Source organism: Mustela nigripes, chromosome 3 (assembly GCF_022355385.1).
Source record: "Mustela nigripes isolate SB6536 chromosome 3, MUSNIG.SB6536, whole genome shotgun sequence".
NCBI lineage: Eukaryota > Metazoa > Chordata > Mammalia > Carnivora > Mustelidae > Mustela > Mustela nigripes.
The window spans coordinates 118,133,409-118,153,243 of record NC_081559.1 but is presented as its reverse complement, the minus strand read 5'-3'; the positions used below and the strand labels follow the sequence as shown (position 1 = coordinate 118,153,243).

General features: G+C 34.2%; 1 protein-coding gene across 1 annotated transcript in view; it reads right to left on the bottom strand.

Moving 5' to 3' along the window:
* The window catches only part of SNTG1 (syntrophin gamma 1), a 383,856-nt gene that overhangs the window by 54,606 nt on the left and 309,415 nt on the right, over nt 1-19,835 (bottom strand). The window contains exons 14-15 of the mRNA XM_059392846.1: nt 11,125-11,277; nt 8,884-8,976 (exon numbers count right to left, since the gene is read on the bottom strand). Coding sequence (XP_059248829.1) covers nt 8,884-8,976; nt 11,125-11,277 — 246 coding nt within the window. The remainder of the gene's footprint in view (nt 1-8,883; nt 8,977-11,124; nt 11,278-19,835) is intronic.

Below are 19,835 nucleotides of genomic sequence, written 5' to 3'. Positions count from 1 at the left end.
TGAATTACCTTAAGATGCATAATCTTTCTCTTTGCATTGAAACATTTCAATTTAGTTAAAATGGCCATACAATAAATATTGCAAGCAGTTGAAGAGAGTCTGAATTACTCAAGGTTTGTGAGGGCATATGTAAATCTAATGCTTAAATTGATCTACATAGAATGTTATACATAGGGAATCCCAGGTAGAGCTTAAATTTTATTTACCCAAAGAATTTGTGGTAATTTCATATCTTAGTGGATTGGTGAATGAAGCCTGCCTGCCAGAAATTGGTCTGTGTTAGAGTCCAAGAAGTATCTCAAGATAGAAGTCATTCTGACATAAGTAAAAACAGTTACACAGTACTGCATGGTATACAGAAAAGCAATCAGAACTATACCTTGGCATTTTAAGTTCCCAATGTAAGTTGTCTGCTCATAGTGAGTAAGGGATAGACAGGGCTAGGTAGGGAAAGATAGGTAGGAGGGTACAGGATCAGGCTCATGAAAATCCCCAAAATGTAGAGGCATAAGGAAACCAGAGATAAAGGAACAAACCAGACCATTCTGTCCTAGGTGTCCAGGGGGTTCTTGTTATAACAGTTACTTCTGATCAAAAAATTATCTACCCTAAAAAGAAATAAAAGCCATTAAAGGTGTTATCACTGGTCCTTACTCAACCGGTGCAATCAATAGAGATGTTAAAAGGATTTAAGCTCCCTGGCTAGCCTTCTTTGAAAGACCATCTTTAAAAGCCCCCCTGTCAGGATCCCGATCCTGTCAGGATACAGAAATTTTTTTCTGTACCCTTGCCTATTAAAAACTCTATTCACTTTACTCACTCTCCTTTGTCGATGGGATTCAGTCTTCAGCTCTGTGAGACGAAAACCTAGCTCTCCTGTTTCAATAGTATCTGAATTCCATGGTATATCACACTTCACTGGAGTGTGTTTTCCTATGAAACTTAGAAAAGTCATTGAACTTAGAAAAGTCTGTATCATGTAAGATACAGAGCACCAAAAAAGTAACATCCTTCTCATTTTTACGCTGAACATAGTAACTACTCAGTGACTTCTCCACAGTTACTTGCATGAAAATAATTCAACAGATGTCCTCCAAATCCACTCCTTTTCCAGTGTATTTCAGTTTCCCCTCATACAGTTGCTCAGGTCAGAAACTTTGGTGTTATACTTAGCTCTACTCTCTCTCTAAGCACTCCTGACTATTATGACTTATTATGACTCAGTTCCCTGCTGCTCTTCATTCTCAAAGCCTTCTACTCTAATCTTACTCTAATAACCCTCTTCCCTTCCAACATCCACTCATCTTCCCCTCCAAAGCATTCTCCATAAAGGTGCTGCAGTCATCATGGTTTGCATCATGTTACTAAGATAAAATCTCTTAGTGGCTTTCCATGGCCCTTGGCACTAATGGCATTTCAGCCTAAATCCTCCCTGTACCCAGGCATATTTCAGTGTAACTCTGAGGTGCTCTCCCAGGGGACCTGTCCTTTTATTCGGTTGCAGTCTCATGCTTTGGCTGGTGGGATTTTGCAGTTGTTCCAGCAATAGATGCTAAAGAAGAATTGCTTGTTTTTGCTTGCTTTCTTCTGCATTTGCCATCTACAAGAAAAGGACATGCCAGGACTTACCTCCTGGTTACAGGAAGAATGGGGAACAACTAGAGTAAGGTCAAATCATGACGCTTGAGGGAACCATTCAAACTGCAGACTTACAACGGAGCCCTATACAGATCAATAGTCTGATCCCATACAGTTGTGAGGAAAACAACGAAAAGACAAACATTTACTGCTGTAATCCAGTGAACGTTGCCATTGGGTGTTCAATAGCAATTTTGTGGCCACAGCTAACTGGTGTGAGTGCCCAGTTTATGAAGTCTATGGGTCCTTATTTTTCGGTGCCTGACTACTTTCGGTAGGTGCAGCCCTCTCACTCTCCTGCTCCAGCCACACTGAAACTGTCAGTCATCTCATATACGAGAGTGTTCACACACGTTGCTGCATCTGCCTCCATTGTGCTCCTTGTTAGCCACTCATGACCTGTCAACTTTCAAATGAAACGTGGTTTACTCTAAGTACCACCTATGGGCCCTTAACCTACCTTACATGCTTCCATGCTACCCTGAACTCCCTTTGCTGAGAACCATTAAACACGATTACTTGCTTAATGTCTATCTTCTCCACTGGGTGCCATGAAGACAAAGACCTTCATGAAAGCACAGATTCACAAGAACTGGAATGTAGCAGACACATGTGTTGATTGATTGATCAAAATTCTAGAAAACACAGTGCTATTGTGACGTTTTGAGGATGGCCACATAGTAGCAAGGTATTGTTGGTTCTGGTGCCCTGTAGTGGGCAGAACTACCCAGCCATGTGGGAGAAATTTAAGTATCCACCTTTTAGGAAGGCTCATCTCCTGCCACTCACTGTAAAACACTCTCAATATACATTTTATTTAAATTTTACAATAATCCCATGAAAAAAAGTGTCATTTGCATGTCTGTTTCAGAGGTGAGGAAGGAAGGCTCAGCAGCTATGTGATTTGCAAAGGTTCTACAGGGGATAAAGGTGAAAGGCTGCTAATCAATGAATTCTGGGGAATTTGAAATAAACAGGGAAAAACATGATGAATTCCTGGGATTGGATGAAAAGATAGGATCTGTGGTTGAGACAAAACCCTCTGAAAAATAGCTTGGTCAGAAATAATGCTTAAGGACTTCAGAATCTGTATTTGACAATTTACGATGTTTTTATTTCTATCTTATTTAATTTTAGGATAATGCTGCAAGATATACACACAGCTGTTATTCTACTTGCTATGTGATATTAGCAAAAAATTTCATAAAAAACAAAACTGATGATTAAAGGAGAAAATCTAAGATACACTGAAAGAAGTTTTAAAGAAGTTTTTATTAAAAATATGACTTAAATTTTTTAAAATAATTTTTATTATTAAATTAAAAATAACATACTAGCCAAAGAATTTTTGACTCTTGCCTGCTTTTGTTCTTTATATACTTCGAATTATAAATATAGGATTCTATTATTGTGTTGCATCTAGCTAATATACTGGCATGAAAACGGGTTAATACCTCTCTTTTGAACCTTACTTTAGGGCTATCTTTGAAATGTTTGAGGGTTAAAAAAATTACCTGATGGATTGTTTCCCTAAATGTCTGAGTTTGTTTTGCAATAAATGCAATGTTCTTCATTCTCCTAAAAGCAAAGAAAATATAATTTATCTGAAGAAGAAAGTAAAAATTCCATGTAATAGAACTTGATGTTTTTGTCCATATTTAGGGACTGTAAGTTATACAACTGAGGAAGCAAAATGATTGAAAGATATTGTATAAAGGAAAAATGTTAAGGTTTATATGAATATTGTTGTCACTACATAATAGCATATCTACATTTAAGATTTCTACTTATGTAAAAGAAATTTCAAGAAAATATTCATTTTTAATCATTTCAAGCTTTCCTTTTGGGCTTTTAGGATCTACCTTTGATATGAAATAGTTGAAATATTATAGAAAAAATAGCATAAATGGTTTAATTCCATTTTGAGAGTTTAATTCCATTTTGAGAGTTCTGGTTTAATTCCATTTTGAGAGTTCTGACCTATGGAATTCTTGTTATAGTTATGTTATAATTACATAAGTGCTTTTCAGAAAAAGTCAAACATATAATGAAATGTGTATGTGTACATGAAAACAATATCATATATCTTTAGGAGAAACAGTAGCTCAAAGCTCCTCAAAATTAGTGACCTTCAACTTCTCCAACATATGTCAAAGACTCTTGAAAATGAAAAGTATAAATAGAGGTCATTTCAACTTCCTTCCAAACTTTACCTTGAAACACTGTAGAAATCAGTATCTATTTAAAGATATAAATGTATTGTAGGGGTTAAGATACTTCAGGGATTAATATGTTAACAATGAATTTAATTCTGCAGCACAATTCTTTGGGAAAAGAAAGCCCTCTAATTTTATACAGAACATCTCAAAACCATGAAAGAAATTATTTCGGTTAGGGTGACATTGTCTTTTATGGCATAGAATATAAGTTCTCAAAATGCAGGTCATCATGCACAGACATGAATTTTATAACTTCCCTCCAGATAATATTTCCAAACTATAATCAATTAAAGTTAGTAATGAGTACAAGAAGGAAACGTAAAATCATTATGGTAGCTTCTAAAATAGGACAGAGCTAATTCTTAAGCATGTTACTTTTTTCACTTAATAATTTATTATCTGCATAGATCTGTTAACCATTCCTGATTTCAAAAATATTTTTGACATTCTCTGTGTTAGTACTGGTTCATAGATATACTGAAGTAGAGAAGCCTTTTAAGTAATTTATCCTAAAATTTCTCAAAGTCAACTATTAAAACATTAAAAAAAAAACCTATCAGACTAACAGTTTTAGGAAACCAATGGTTTCAGAGACTCTGTCGGGAAACTGTAATATGAATAATATTTATACTTCTCATGAAGTGTTCAGGTTAGGATTTATGGTACTCCACGCATTGCATTTGCTATTTACACAGGATAAACAGTTTTGGGGCTCCAATTATAGCAACAGAGTTGACTTTTCCCCTGGCCTGCAGCATTGGGAGTGAGGGGGAGGTCTAAGTTGTGGGATCTGATGGCTTCATCCTTATTTTAACCGTTAGAACTCAGGTGTTATTTGTTTGATACAAATAAAAGAAATTTCCCTCATTTTTAAAATTTTTACAAAATTTCATGTTTAAAAAGAAAAGTTTGAAAGTTATTCTTAATTATCAAGGGAAGACATAACTTATTTCCATTTGTGGCTCTTCATTCAGTCTTGCCTCCATCCAATCAATGCAATCTGTATACCTCTATTAGACTGACCTTTACACAGTATAAATCAGATTTAGGTCAAACATGCACTGGACCACAATCCAGGAGCCCAGTTTTTCACTCCAAGCATTTTCTACATTTCCTTCCTTATAACTTAGCTTCCATGATATCAAACATCTCTTACTTCTGTTCATACATTATTTTCACCCTCAACCTCAACTTGTAACAGTGTGTTTATTTAACCTTGTTAACCATGCATGTTTTTTTTTTTTTTTTTCCTAGAACATTTCCAAGTGGTAGATGTCCAGAGGAGGGCCAAACCAGGCTTTCCCCAGGTTTTCTCCATCTCAGTCATCTACTATTCTACTGGGTTTATGCTGCCAAACACATTTCTGGTCATTTCATTCCTGTGTCTCAAACTCTTCAAAGGTTCTTCTGTTCTTAGGATCAGGTGCAATCCTTTATTAGGATCCCTTTCATAATCTGGCTCTTGGCTACCCACAAACTTGACCTTGCATCATGTCTGACCTCAAATTCTGTGTTCTCCTTACTTACAGATATTTGTCTGGATAATCTTATCCTTGGTGTCTCAATTTCCAGGAAGCCTTATATATCCCTTTCCTATCTTTCAATAGGAAACAACTATTCATTAACTATTTATTTACAAATGTAACTAAAGTCTCTGTTTGTATAAGAAATCTATTAATAGCTATAAGTAATACATATGTGAATTTTTGAAGGAATATAATGGCAACAAATCAATACTTTTAGCTATGGGAATTATATTAGTACTGCAACATCATACTTTGACATATTAATGAGAAAACCTTTTCTAACACTCAGGAAACATTTTAATAAAGATAAAGATTACAAAGAACAAGCTGAACTGTTATATGGCAATAAAATTCTATGAGGGAATCTCCCCAGCAACACTAACTGAAACAAAAGAATGGATAACCTTCTGCTACATTGCTAATGTAAACTGAAGTATGGGAAATGCAGAGTTATTTAGTGTGTCTTGTACTGTCTAGAAAGTCCAGGGAAAGAGTTTTCCCTGAGGACTTTCATGCACAAGGGACAAGTAACAAAACTAGCTTGACATTCCCGGACCTCACTGCTTCCAAACCTATAGCAGTCTAGTGTAAACTAAGGACACAAAGACTTTATTCCCTACCACAAGTATCTAATTTGGTCTTCTAATTTATTTTTTCATTATTGTCTATTTTATTTAAAAAATATTTTTTAAAAATGATAAATATGGAGATATATATATGGATATATGCATGTCCATGCATATATCCATATATATATCTCCATATTTATCTGGAATCTATACTATATCATACGACCTTTGGTTTGCTTCCATAATCACTTCAAAGCTGGAGGGCCTGAGCAAGATGCAGAGCAGACTGACAAAATAAGAACAGTTAAAAGGTATCAATAGTATTGCTGCTTTGGCCTTCCTGAACCCAAACATTTAAAAAATCTGCTGGGCATATATTTTTAAAGATTCTTTCCACTGGCATATCAAGAAGAGAAAATAACAATATTATTTCACTGTTTTAATAAAATATTGGAACAAAACAAGCTTTAATTTATAAATTATAATTAATTTTTTTCTTTTTTATATTTAAAAATAACTTTTGGGCTTTACTTACTTACTTACTTTACTTACTTACTTTGGGCTTTACTTACTTTACTCCATTCCATGGAGTAAGGCCACCGACTTGCAGTACAGGCAGGTCAGTGTTTGTCCTGACATAATTATTAACAGTTCCCTATTACTGTGCAAGTGTCAGTTTAGTGATGAATACCTTGCTCATCACAAGGAGATAGGCTCTCTCCCTCCCTCACAATTCTCAGGTGGCTTTGAAGTTAGAAACTTCCAATAAGGGAAAATGGGAAGATGGTGATTACCACTGCCAAGGCCACTGGCTTTTTCTGTGTCAACCTTGTACTGACTAAAATCTCATTTTTGCTAAATGATATGCCCTAGATGGCATCATAACAATCTGCTTAGAGTCTCTTGGGTGCTCATTCTTTCCCTGCACACCCAGGCAGGAATACCTCAACATGTCATATAGAACATCCACATCTGGATTTTCTCCCTTACCACACAAAGGGATAAAACAGGACCTTGACATGGATTTAGATTATACTATCCTTAAAAATAAAAACAAAACAAAACAAACAAAAAAAAAACAGAAACAAAGCAACAACAACAAAAACTTAAGTTCAGGCATTCAGAAATGAGTTCAGATGAATTTTATTTTATTACTTTCCCTCTCATATATGAGGGATTCTTCCATCTTCATGTGGTAGAATTTGATGACAATTATAGCTATAATATTCTCTTTAAAAAATCACACTTTAATTTTTTTCTAACCACTTTAATTATTTTGAAAGTAATTTATTACATTGATTTAATAATTATGAAATTGAGTAGTAAAATTAGTAAATATGTTATATTAATTTAGTACTTGTGAGGCTATCCTGAATTGAATGAATATTTTATTCCAAAGAAAGTCTTTGGTCATAGGAAAAAAAAGAGATGGCAGTCTCATCTGAGAGTCATCAAAAGAGCCACAGCATCTGAAATTCCATATTTAGATAAATTTCTTTTGGCATTATGCAAAGGCAATGCACTGGATGGTCAAATCAATCTGACCAGCAAATGTATGCTATTTAATTCCACTAAGTAAAAAATAAATTGCCCATCTTTAAATAATTTGAGCTTTTGTGTGACAGTCTCAGTTGCTGGTTCATGAAAACTCCTAAGATCTCTAGACACCAGTTCACATCATACTTGACTGTGAGCTGCAGGACTGCACAATGGATTCCCATCTCTCTCAAGATCCAAAACCTCTTATTCTCAGGACACTGCCTTTCTCACACATTTATATCAAGCTTGTTTTACTTGTATTTGTTTTTGAAAATTCTGTACAATGCCTGATTTTTAGGTAGGATAAAATTTTCCCAGTAAAGGGTTACTCAGTAATCTTTAAAATCAGTGGGAAGGAATATATGGGTTTATTTCTTAGGCCATAATTTGATAAAGGAAAAAGTGGAGAGGATCTGAGGAATAAATTGTGTCATGGGAGGGAAAAGAATGTCCTCCATGGGGACCTGAACCTCAAGTCAGAAAATGCAGCAGTGACTCTGGTACTGGGAGATTATCAATGGGTGAAGGATCAGTTGTGTTTAAAGATTTTTTAGACATGACTAACTTAGAGGATTCCTTTCATCCTTCAATATACACTCATCTTAGAGGAAGATCTTTTGTGGAAAAGGTATCCAATCAGATTGGACAGGACCTTTCCAAGCTAAGTAAGAGTTAATAAGGATTATATTTCTTGGCTAGAATTTCTAAACCCCAAATTCCTCCATACTATGATTCTAACATATTACCTATAAAACTAAACTCTAAAAAAAAATGTTTTCCCTGTTTGGATATTGGGGATACTGATGCAGAAAAAATAAAAATAAATAAAAAACCCTTTTTAAAAAAAAAACTTGTATTTGCCAGTTTGGGTCTCTTTGTGTTGTGTCTCCTTCAAATGTATGACAAGTCAATCTGACGAATGAATCTCCTTGTTAGACATGTCAGGAATTCAACATCAATTTTACTCTTTAACTGATTGATGTTCTGTGAGGACATGTCAAATAAAGGAGGGAAAGGAAAAAAAAAAAAACTTGTGTTTGGAGAAAAAGAAATTTCCCTTAGTAAGATGCTAAACCTTTAGTAAAATGCATACATTATTATAATGCATACATTACAATATATTATAAATTATAATGTATATATATTATACATATATATTCACTTTATACACTTAAAATGTTTTTTGGAAACATGTTTGTTTCATTAAAAATTCAAGCTTTTGTGTTTCTATAAACAGAATAAAGCATGATTTTTCTTCTATTAAAAAATGAGGATCTTAAGTTTGATACATGATAACTAATTAAAATGTTGACAGGAATTAGAAGTTATTTCAGTCAGTCTTAAATTACAGTGTCTGCAGCACATTCCTCAGAGCTGATCTGAATACATTACCTTTGTTGCAGCATCAAAGCAGATAAATCCAGTGCTAAAGTCAATTGTGAGTCCCATTAGATGACTTTCTAGCACACATGCATATGTCTTGCACTAGATAGAACAGAAAATATTGTTACTCCTCTTGTGATTGACCCAATATCAGTATTAACAGACAATATTTATCAAAAGACTGTGTGATAGGTCCTAATAAGTTGTTTATACAATAGCTAACTTAATATCAGCAATAATTGTATAAGAAACATAGTATTATTGACATCTTAATATTAATAAAGCTAGATGAATAGGTTTTCACCTGCCAAAAGGTATTCAGGACCATATATTCAATTCTGCTCCTTTTGAACTTGTCTTTATCTTGTGCTATACTGACACCCTTTGCAATGTTGCCAATAAAACTGGTATAAAAATGTTTAAGTTTAGGCAACATTATGTTCTGTTATTATATTTTATAACTAAATAACACTGCATTTAGATTAAAAAAAAAGTGAACTATTAAAGGTTAAGATATTGTTCCAATTCTTGGCATATCAATTTCATGGATATTATTAAAAGAGCACTTTAAGGCACACAAACACAGATTCAGCAACCAAGGGAAAAAATATAAGAACATCTTTACCTTGAGAGTCTCTCATATAATGCTCATCCATGTGGTACAAGCTATTTCCTAAAGACATTTATCACTTGCTTCTTATTTGTATAAACCTACTGATTCTTCAAAAATCATCAACGACTTTTCACACTGAGATAAGATTAAATTATAATTTTACTTACATGAATATTTTGGAAAGACTACTAAAATAGAAATACTAAAATTTAACAATAACAAATATGAAATAAAAACTCAGGACTTATATGCTACATGATGCATCTTTTTGTCCACAGGCCAATTTTGTTTTCATTTAATTGCAAACTCTACTGGTATATTCAAATGAAGAAAAATGTTCATAATTCACAAGGAGTAAGAAAGGGAAGAAGAGAATGAGATAAACTGATCTCAAGCAAATTTTTAATACTAATCCTTACAGTATATTTATAATACCGTATTTAAAAGTACATTAAATGAATCACACTCTGACTATAATGATGGCTAAATGCATCAAGTTGCCTTCACCAAAAACCTATACTCATGGCTTTAAGCCCAGTTTGCATAGTAAAGTTATAACCATGCCAAATTACCCCTTTGAAGACAAGTTTTCAAAAACCAGCTCAAAAAACAAACTTAATGGGCCTTTTAACTTCAGTTTTGGGTCTAATTTTACTTGTTTAATGCATGGGTATCTTCCATGCTTGCATCCACCCATTACTACCTTACTAAAACTACTGTCAATATTAAGAAATCTCCAAGGCTATCTCATGCCCACTAATTTAGACATACTTGTTTGCTATTCTTAATTACTATAATTTAAAAGAATATATCAGATGAAAACATCTTCAGGACAGAACATTAAAATTTATCTCATTAAGTTCAGAATTACAAATGGAACTAATTCATTTGTAATGAATTAGTTGTATGACGAATAATCACACATTTAGATCCTGGCTCTACAAATCCATTTACATATGGCAAGTGCATCACAACTGCTCAATTTTGCCATCAGTCTCTATCAGACAGACATCAGCCACAGAAGCAACATTTGGGAACTTTATCTATTCCATGGTCCCATGAATTGGAGAGGCTGAAGGTTCTATGAAGTTTGACCTACATTTAACTTTACATTTAAAAAATAAAGCTTAATAAATATGCAGGGCAAATGCACTGTACTTTTCAGCTGGTAAATGAATAAAACAATCCCAAGCAAGCTATAACTTCGTGTGGGGAATGACAAGCACATATTACTCCAATACAAGACAGTGTTAGTTGACCTACGAAAACAGACCAAAGAAGTGCTATTGATGCTCACAAGTGGGATGAGTTTGAACAGGATAGTTGTGGCAATAGTGGTAATAATGGGCAGGAAAGACTGAAAATTGGGAAAATCTTGGTGATGATATGACCTCTGAAAAAAGTCTCAAATTACATGTATGATTTTGAAGGGTAGAGTTGAAGGGAATTATTCCTAGAAAAACCACAGTGAAAGAATGAAGCCATTCACATTAAAAGTTGGGTGGTCGTGACTGGAGAACAGGAAATTACTTTGTAAATTAATTAAAGTCATAGCATTTTCTATTTAAGATTTAAATTCTAGGGAGAAGTCATGCATTTTTAGGAGTCACAGTTCCTAAAATTTCACAGACTCTCACCTGTATCCGTTCCACCTCCAGAAAGGTTGCTGTTTGGAAGGCTCTTTCCCATTGGGCGAGGTCAGACTCTAACTCCACGGAGAAGTAGAGATCCTCCCCAGACTCAGATTGCACTGTGAAGCAGTGTTTCCGCCGGTCCAACAGGTCACTGTCCTGATGAAAACCTGGAGTTACACAGGCTCGCATACATCAATCCATATTGCTAACATGGCCATACCTTGAATCAATGTTGACTAAATTCATGGTGGAGATGCCATACTCATAAGGACTATGATACAACTAAGTCTTCATTAAAAATGGTCAGAGCAGCCTAAATTCCACATCCAAATCCCATAAAGAATGCATTTCTTTTCTGTATCAATGCTGAAGCATCCTCATGAAACAGAAGTGAAGATTTTGGCTTCTATGCTTACTAGCAATGTAGCTACCAAAAAGTACTTTACACATGAGATTCAGTTTTTACTGTGTGAAGCGATAACACAATCTCCCTTTTCCCTTACAGAGCTGTCAAGATGAAGTTAAATAATACTTACTAATATGTTTTCAAATTTTGAAAAGTTTAATAAGCATGATATTTCCCATTGAGTTGATTTCTTTAAACCTTAAAGCACCATGACAGTATTCATTTATAAGAGAAATGAAAAAAAAAAATGAGTCTAGGTTATCTAAAAAAGTTGTTTTTAAAAGATACATATTTACCTTACTTATGTGACTATATTTTATTGAGTCAAAAAAAACTTTCACATGGCAATGTCTTGGTCTTACTACAAGTTTTCAACTATGTTCACACATCTATGTGTATTTCAATTTCAGAGATGTTCAAAGAAAATACAGTTAAGAATTGATGAAATTTGGTAATCCCAGGCAATAATTCAGATATAGCCTTTGAATTGGATTGTTCTGAAAATGACCAAAGAATAGTTAGTAACTTGTGTCTCCATTTCTTATATGGAGTTACATAAAGGTATCATCATTAAGCACCCAAAATGTCAGAATTATCTATTTTGGCAAGTGTTTTCAAAATAATAACTATTTTATTAGTAAATTCAATTTTCTTTTTTTTTTTTAAATTTGGATTCTTAAAATACTAGAGGAAGATTGAATATATGGTAATAGTTCTTCTGATTGTAGAATTTAGCTTTGATAACTGCTGCCAGGAGATATTCACAAGCTTAAAGAAAGCTAGATTTTCTTTATATTTATGATTTTCCTATACTATTTCAAGGGGAAAAAATGAAAACATAGTATCTTAAAAAATATAGTACAATGGTAAACAATTATAAAATAATTTTTAATCATTTAGAGCATATAATGTGTAGAGGAGTAGCAAAGACAGACATTAAATAAATTAGTACTAAGTAAATACATCAAGAACATCAGTATAAGTGTCATTATAGAGAGTAAGAACAGAAGTTTACATCAAATTATATGGACAAGTTAGGGAAATGTTCTCTAGGATGTAAATTTCAAAAATGGCTGAAAGATGAGTGGAGGATTAAAGGTTGAATGGCCAGGAAAAGAACTTTGGCGGACAGAGAGGCTGGTATTGGTAGAGGCCTGAAGCAAAAGCCTCAGGTACGTTCCAGAAATCCAGAGAACAGAGAAAAGAAGAGAGAGGTTGTTGAGAGCCAATGCTGGGAAAGGAGATGAGTCACTGGACAGATCATGAATTTTGGACTTTAACATAAGCGTAATGACAGGCCGCTATATATATATATATATAAAATAGCAAATCCTCTATTTATGTTGTAAATATTTTGACTTCTCTATTACTTATTTGAATTGATAACCTTGGCACAGAAAGTGTAACTAAATACTACAGAATTTCTGGAAACCCCTCCAGTTTTATGGTTTATTCAATGGGCCTTAACTTTCCTTGTAATATAAAGTTGTAACAAAATAATCAATGTCATTAATAGCCAGAAACTTTTGGTATTTTTCCTTCTCCTAAGTTACATGTTGCCATTAAATCTTAAAATAATCTTCATTTAAGATTTTCTGTTTTCTTGGCAGTAAACTCTTTGAAAACTTGAATTAGCATCTTCAATTACATCACCTAAGCACTGAAGCCCTCAGAGATAGAACCCTCTATTTAACTCTGAAAATAGAAGTTGGACATCTATGAACACATGTGGTTATTGTCTATTGCTGCTTATAGACTCCTCAGGCACTGACTCGAACGATAACTGCTATGGGCATCCAGGCCCTCAGTCGTTACAGTTTACTGGGGGAGACAAGTATGTAAAAATAATAAAAAGCATCATGACAGTTATATACAGCTAAAGTGCTAAAGAAACAGAATAAGGAGCAATAAATCATTCTTGAAAGTGGAAAGGAGAAAATTTTGTTCTAGGAAGAGATCGCCTTATCATCAAGGACTTAGGAACTTCTGCAAGAGCAATCGACTGCAAGACTCATGAGCTCAGGTGCTCCTGCTAAGAAATGCACATTACTGCCTGTGCCATGAAAACCCCTTGAAGCGTGTGAGGCAGGAAAGAGGCAGAGTACACTGCTTTACAGAAGGAAGATGGGAAGAGTAACATGTTGGAATCCTTTTTTGAAGTATAGTGAAGAGCAATTATAGCTCAAGCATTTGAAAGAGCTGCTTTAAAAGTAATCATCCAAAATATCCATACTCCTCTGTCTCTCCCTCATGCTGTCTACTGAAGTGCACCTGCTATAGTGATAAGAACACAGGCTGTAGCCTCAGATGCTGTCTGGATTCAAATCTCAACTTTTGCATTTATTAGGATGTGCCAAGATAATGCATATACATTTTAGCATAGTTTCTGACATCAATATCATGTTGATATTTAATAAAATAAATATATATGGCATTCCCTAATCTCTACTTCCTTAACTTGCTCTCCATACACTTTATCTTTAGTCAGAGTGTGAGTTTGGGTCCAGTAGGAACAGTAGCCTCTGTAATCTCTGCTCATTGGAAAGTACCGCTTAATTAATAGTAATAAAATAACAGCTATACACATTTTGAGCACTATTTTTGTGCATTGATCTCATTTTCCATTTCTGCTTCAGAAGTAATCTCTAGTTTTTTAGATTTATCTCAGGTCTTCTGGACACTTTCTACAGATTAATATCCAGATCTTAGGATTTGTCTTAGATTCACAAAGCAATATTACACAGAAACAACATACTACAGCTATGTTTGCTGTTAATATATATGCTTTTCCAAGGTATTCAGAGGACAATAGTAAACCAAAGCATTTTTTAACTTAAATAAATAAATAAATAAACTATGTGTTTAGAATAATTATTGAGAGCATAGACATAGCAAGCCATAAATTTTTTATTGTACTTTAAACATGTAAGATTAAATGCAGAAAATGCTGCCAAAAATCAGCAAGTTATCCCTATGGCAAAGCTTCCACATATATTTATATGGTTTCTTCTCTCCTTGACACTGCAACTGTTTCATCCAGTATTTGCTAATCTGGCAAGTCACTTGTTTCACACTTTTCCAACCACACTTATTATTGTTCTAATAATAGATATTTTTTTCTTCAAGTTAATGACACTTGTGGGTTTGAAAAAGCAAATAAAAAAGAATGGGGAGATGAAGGATAAATATTTTTGCATTGTTATATTAAATATAAGCTACTTTATCAATTACATGACTTAACTAATGTGTTTTTGACTGTTATGTTTGCTATTGCTTCTTTTACTTGTACTTACAGTGAATAAGGAAATCATTCAATTATTAGGCATGATTGTGTAAAACAAATAAAAATTTAAAAAAAACAAACAAAAATGTAATTTTTAATAAAACAAGAAGAAGAGATCCAGTAAGGGTTCTTTAGCTACAAATAATAATTTCTATTTTTTGCAAATATTTTAGGGACTAAAAATGAGAGGGAAAAACATACCATCAAAATTAAATTTTACCAATTAATTTTGAATTAGACTTTCAAGAATGAGTGAGTCTCTAAAGGGACTTATTAAATCTACATCAAGTCCTGTACAAAAAATGATATATTTTTTTAAATTTATTTATTTGAGGGAGAATGAGTGAGAGAGAGCATGAGAGAGGAGAAAGTCAGAGGGAGAAGCAGACTCCCAAGGAGCTGGGAGCCCGATGCGGGACTCGATCCTGGAAGTCCAGGATCACGACCTGAGCCGAAGGCAGTCGCTCAACCAACTGAGCCACGCAGGCGCCCCCCAAAAATGATATTTTTAATGGCACTATAATACTATTTTACATGTTAGATGTTGAAAAATAAAATCAAACCAAGTGAGTGATTTATGCAATATGTTAATTCTCTTTTTTTGGATTTTAGTTGCCTTATCTGGGAAAAGGAATAAAACTTTAAATCTCTTTGTTCTTCTTAGGCAATTGGAATTCCTGATATAAATGGACATAATAAAAAATTTCAGAAAAAAACAGAAAGCATATCTTTCAAATATAACCTCTATATTAATCTGTATAATAATCCATCAGAACAGGCTATCATCCTCATTTCCCTGATGAGGGAACTAGGTCTAGGACATAGTAGTCAACCCCCCATACACACACTTTTAAAACCTCTTTGGCCCTAGGGATTAAGATTCCATAAGTTTGGAAGCCATTCAGCTTAAATATGAACATCAATTTTACCACTTCTTTTCACATCTCTTAGAATCATCTTGGGAATTTTTAAAAAGGGGATGATAGTACCTTTCTCAAGGTTCTTAAAGATTAAATGAATTGATATGTGTATATCACTTAGGAAAGTAATAAGCACATACTAATGCTCTGTACTATCATCAATATCACATAATATCACTAATAGTCACAATATTAGCCATCACTAATACTGACTATTACTAAAAATCTGGAGTAGATCAGACTCCAAATCTTATGTACATTTTAGCGCACACACACACACACACACACACATCTTTCTCTGTAACATAGTGTAATAGTGGTATGGTAGAAGGTAGGATATATAAGGGCAGTCAGGAAGGCTTCATTTTCTAACAAAATTTACTACCAGTATTCACATGGAAAGGGAAACATGTTTACTGTAACTGTTTATTATATGGGCAAACTTCACTCTTTTGCCATTCTCTAGATATTTGTGTGTGTTGTATGCATATGTGCCTATTTGGGTGTGTAAATTTGGACCCAGTTTAAAACAACTTCCTAAATGTTAATTAATCTTGAATCCTTATAGATATTCAAGTACTGTTCCTGTTAAAAAATATCTTCCCTTGACAAATATTGTATATATTATAAAATCCTTTCAGGCATCCCATTATCCACTTTATATTTGGGAACATTAAGGTTTGGAAAGGTCCAATAACCTAAACATGTATACATACCGAAAATTCAGAGGGTCTAAAACCCTATCCCACAGGGTTAATGAAGTTGAAACTACCAGAAAGTTTAAAGCTTGTTTTTCAGAGACTTGTTTCCCACTGTTCAGCTATTGTGTGTTTTCAGATCCCACTAACAAACCCACTGGCTGTCTCTGCAGAAGCCTGGACTCCAGGTCAACTGATGTGGTTCCAGTCCATGAACAAGCAAAGCCCTGCATTCTTTAGCAGAGAATTCCTTAGTAGCCCAAGACCCCATCTGACTTATACTGTCTATGGGAGCAAACGCAGGACCCTCTCTTTGTCCTAGACAACCTCCTGATGTTAGGGGCTGAATTTTGCCTTGCTGTTGAGTGGGAAACAAAGGCAGAAGAATGTAGATTAAATGAAATATCCTTGTAAGCAGCCCATTGACAAATACTTGAGGCAGACAGAGTATAATGTTCCTTCAGGAAGCTTCCAACTATCTTATTGTTAATGTCTTTCTAGAGGGAAAAATAACCTTGACTTGACAATAGCAACAACTCTGGTATCTTGTGAGTCTTCTTTGGCAAAGGAAACCCTTTTGAAACTTTCTTTACCTTTACTTTTCCTAACCCTAAAGTATATAAGCATGTGCTCCTCACAATCCTGGGACGGCAGTTCTTTCTGCCCATAGTCCTGTCCCCATGTTTTCATGAAACCACTTTTCTGCACCAAAGATGTTTCAGTAATTCTTTCTTGGCCGTCGGCTCCTGACCCCAACAACACTAGTCCAAAAACACATTACTCTGATGTTAAGTCTCCACCTCAAAGTGAATGGGGTATATGTTACATAAAGGTTTGTTCAATGTGCATGTTCCATCTTTCCTCGCGGATAGCCATAAGTCTCCCCACCCTTTTCACCAATATGCATGTAATCTCTTACTCTGAATTTCTCCTTAAACACCTCATTCCCACCTAGCCAGTCTTTCAAATACAGGTTTTAAGCAGCAAGCAGCCTGCTGGGACAGGTAATAATTCTAGGGAGTATAGGTTAAATATGTTTTAAAAAATATACTCAGTTTTCACAAATTTTTTCTGATTAGATTAGATATTCTAAGATTAGAATTCTTAGGTGCAAAACATATGTGAATGGGAGGGTAGCTTAAATAAAATACATGTGGGACATATTACCCCAGACCACCATGAACCTAACAGACAGGTAGTCTAAAAGGACAAGCATCCATCTTGTCACTGGAATTTACATGACTCAGATGCAAATACATTAACTGTTATCTTGGAGCAAAACCGAGGTTGTTTTTCCTGGCTCTTTTAGGTGGGAATACATTGACCCCAGCAACTTCCTGTGCTTCCAATATGACCCATAGTTTACAGTATTTGTAAGAATTCTCTTGTTTAAATCTGTATACACTGCAAAACTTAAATCTCTTTCTTTGGTTAAATATGTGTTAGATTTAGCTTCCTATAGGAAATTTAGGGAAGCAAAGCCCTATATGAAGGAAAAAAAAAAAAAAAAGGAGTTTCAGGAAATACAGCTAGGTCATGTGGGAAAATGCTATGCACCTTCAAAGGGAAAATACTTTTTTTATATGAAAATAATTTTACAAAGTAGATGGCACATAAAGGGCATATAATTATCAAAGGAAACTTAATCCTCATGTTTGATCTGCATTCTTGATTTCTTATTAAATATACTTGAATCACTTTTCATTATTATTTTGATTGGTATCAGCATTTTCTCTAAGACACTGTTATTGAAATTAGTAGAAATTTTACCACCATAAATTACAATTACTAGAAACAGATAAATGAACAATAGACATAGAGAACAATGTAGTTAATTTTTTATAATATTATTAAAAGAGACTTCTTTCAAAATTACCTATTGAAATTAAATATTTCAATTAATAGTTATAAATTAATCTTCCAGATTTCAACTCAAAAATTTTGTTTCTTGGGATGATTATATCCTACTAAAAAGATGCTCAGATCTGTGCTTAGAAATCCATGCTTCCACTGAAAGAGGATATGGTTTTCTGGATAAAAAGCTTTCTGGAGGAAAGGATTATGGAAGGGGTGGAAATTATAACTTGTTACCATAAATGTGGATATCCTAGGGTCATAAAAACTAGGAATTGTGACTGGTCATTTGTTCCTGCTTTCAAGTTACAATCCAAACAATCCCACCTTTAAATATATTCAAAGAATAAAATCCTAATTCTTGGCCTTTAATAGTTGGTATGTAAAGAACATCTTTTCAACTTCTAGTATTCCTTTTTTTTAAAGATTTTATTTATTTATTTGACAGACAGAGATCACAAGTAGGCAGAGAGGCAGGCAGAGAGAGAGGGGGAAGCAGGCTCCTGATGTGGGGCTCAATCCCAGGACCCTGGGATCATGACCTAAGCTGAAGACACAGACTTTAACCCACTGAGCCACCCAGGCACCCCTTGGTATTTCTTTTTTGAGAAATGGAATCCCTCATACTGCAGTTTATAATACTTTTTTTCTTAATCTTTCTTCAAATGTGATTAAAAACAGGTAGACATCACTTTTTAAAAAGTAACTTTGTATATCCTTGAGGACAATTATCAAATCACCTCTCAGCTTTTCCTTTCTAAAACCAAATGATGTAAATTCTTTTACTTTTTCTCATAACACCTAAAACATAGGTCCTATGTTTTAGGATTTAATTATCATAGTGTCTCTCAACTGCAACCTCTCTAACTTTTTCTAATTCTGCAAGTAGTAAAAGCCAACAAGTAGCCAGAATGAACTAGTGGATCTAACCAAAATGAGATATAAAGGGAACTACTTGCATCTCCTAAAATTACATTTCTGTTTATATCCCCTATTATACTGTATTAGTGCTCTGTCTGGGGACATGTAAAAAGTGCATCTTTGTGGAAAGTGCTATTTGGACCAGCAAACCTCTCATAAAATATGTTCAATTAAACCTGCACATTCTGTCAGATGAAGGGGAAGTTTGATGCCAAACTTCTCAATTAATACTCATGAGTATAGATAATATAATCTTACTCCTGGCTTCTGAGTTGTCTTCTAAAGATCAGCTCAAAATAAAACAGAATTCTATTTACACCCTAATACCATGAGATGTTGTCTTTTCTTAAAAGTCTATTGTCATTTCTTTTAAACAACACAAATAACTTTCAACCTTTCGAGAAGAGTTCAATATTGCATATATACACTGCTATCTCAGAACATATTTTACCCTTGTCATATACCAAGTCCATAGATAGTCAGCTGACATTCAATCAAAAAAGGATTCCACGCCTGTTACATGCCGGGCACTGTTCTGATGTAGAGACATATCTCCGTGCAAAACAGATGACATCTCTGCCTCATGGAGATTTGTTTTGAGTAAGAAGGAAACTGACCATATAGCAAACAAA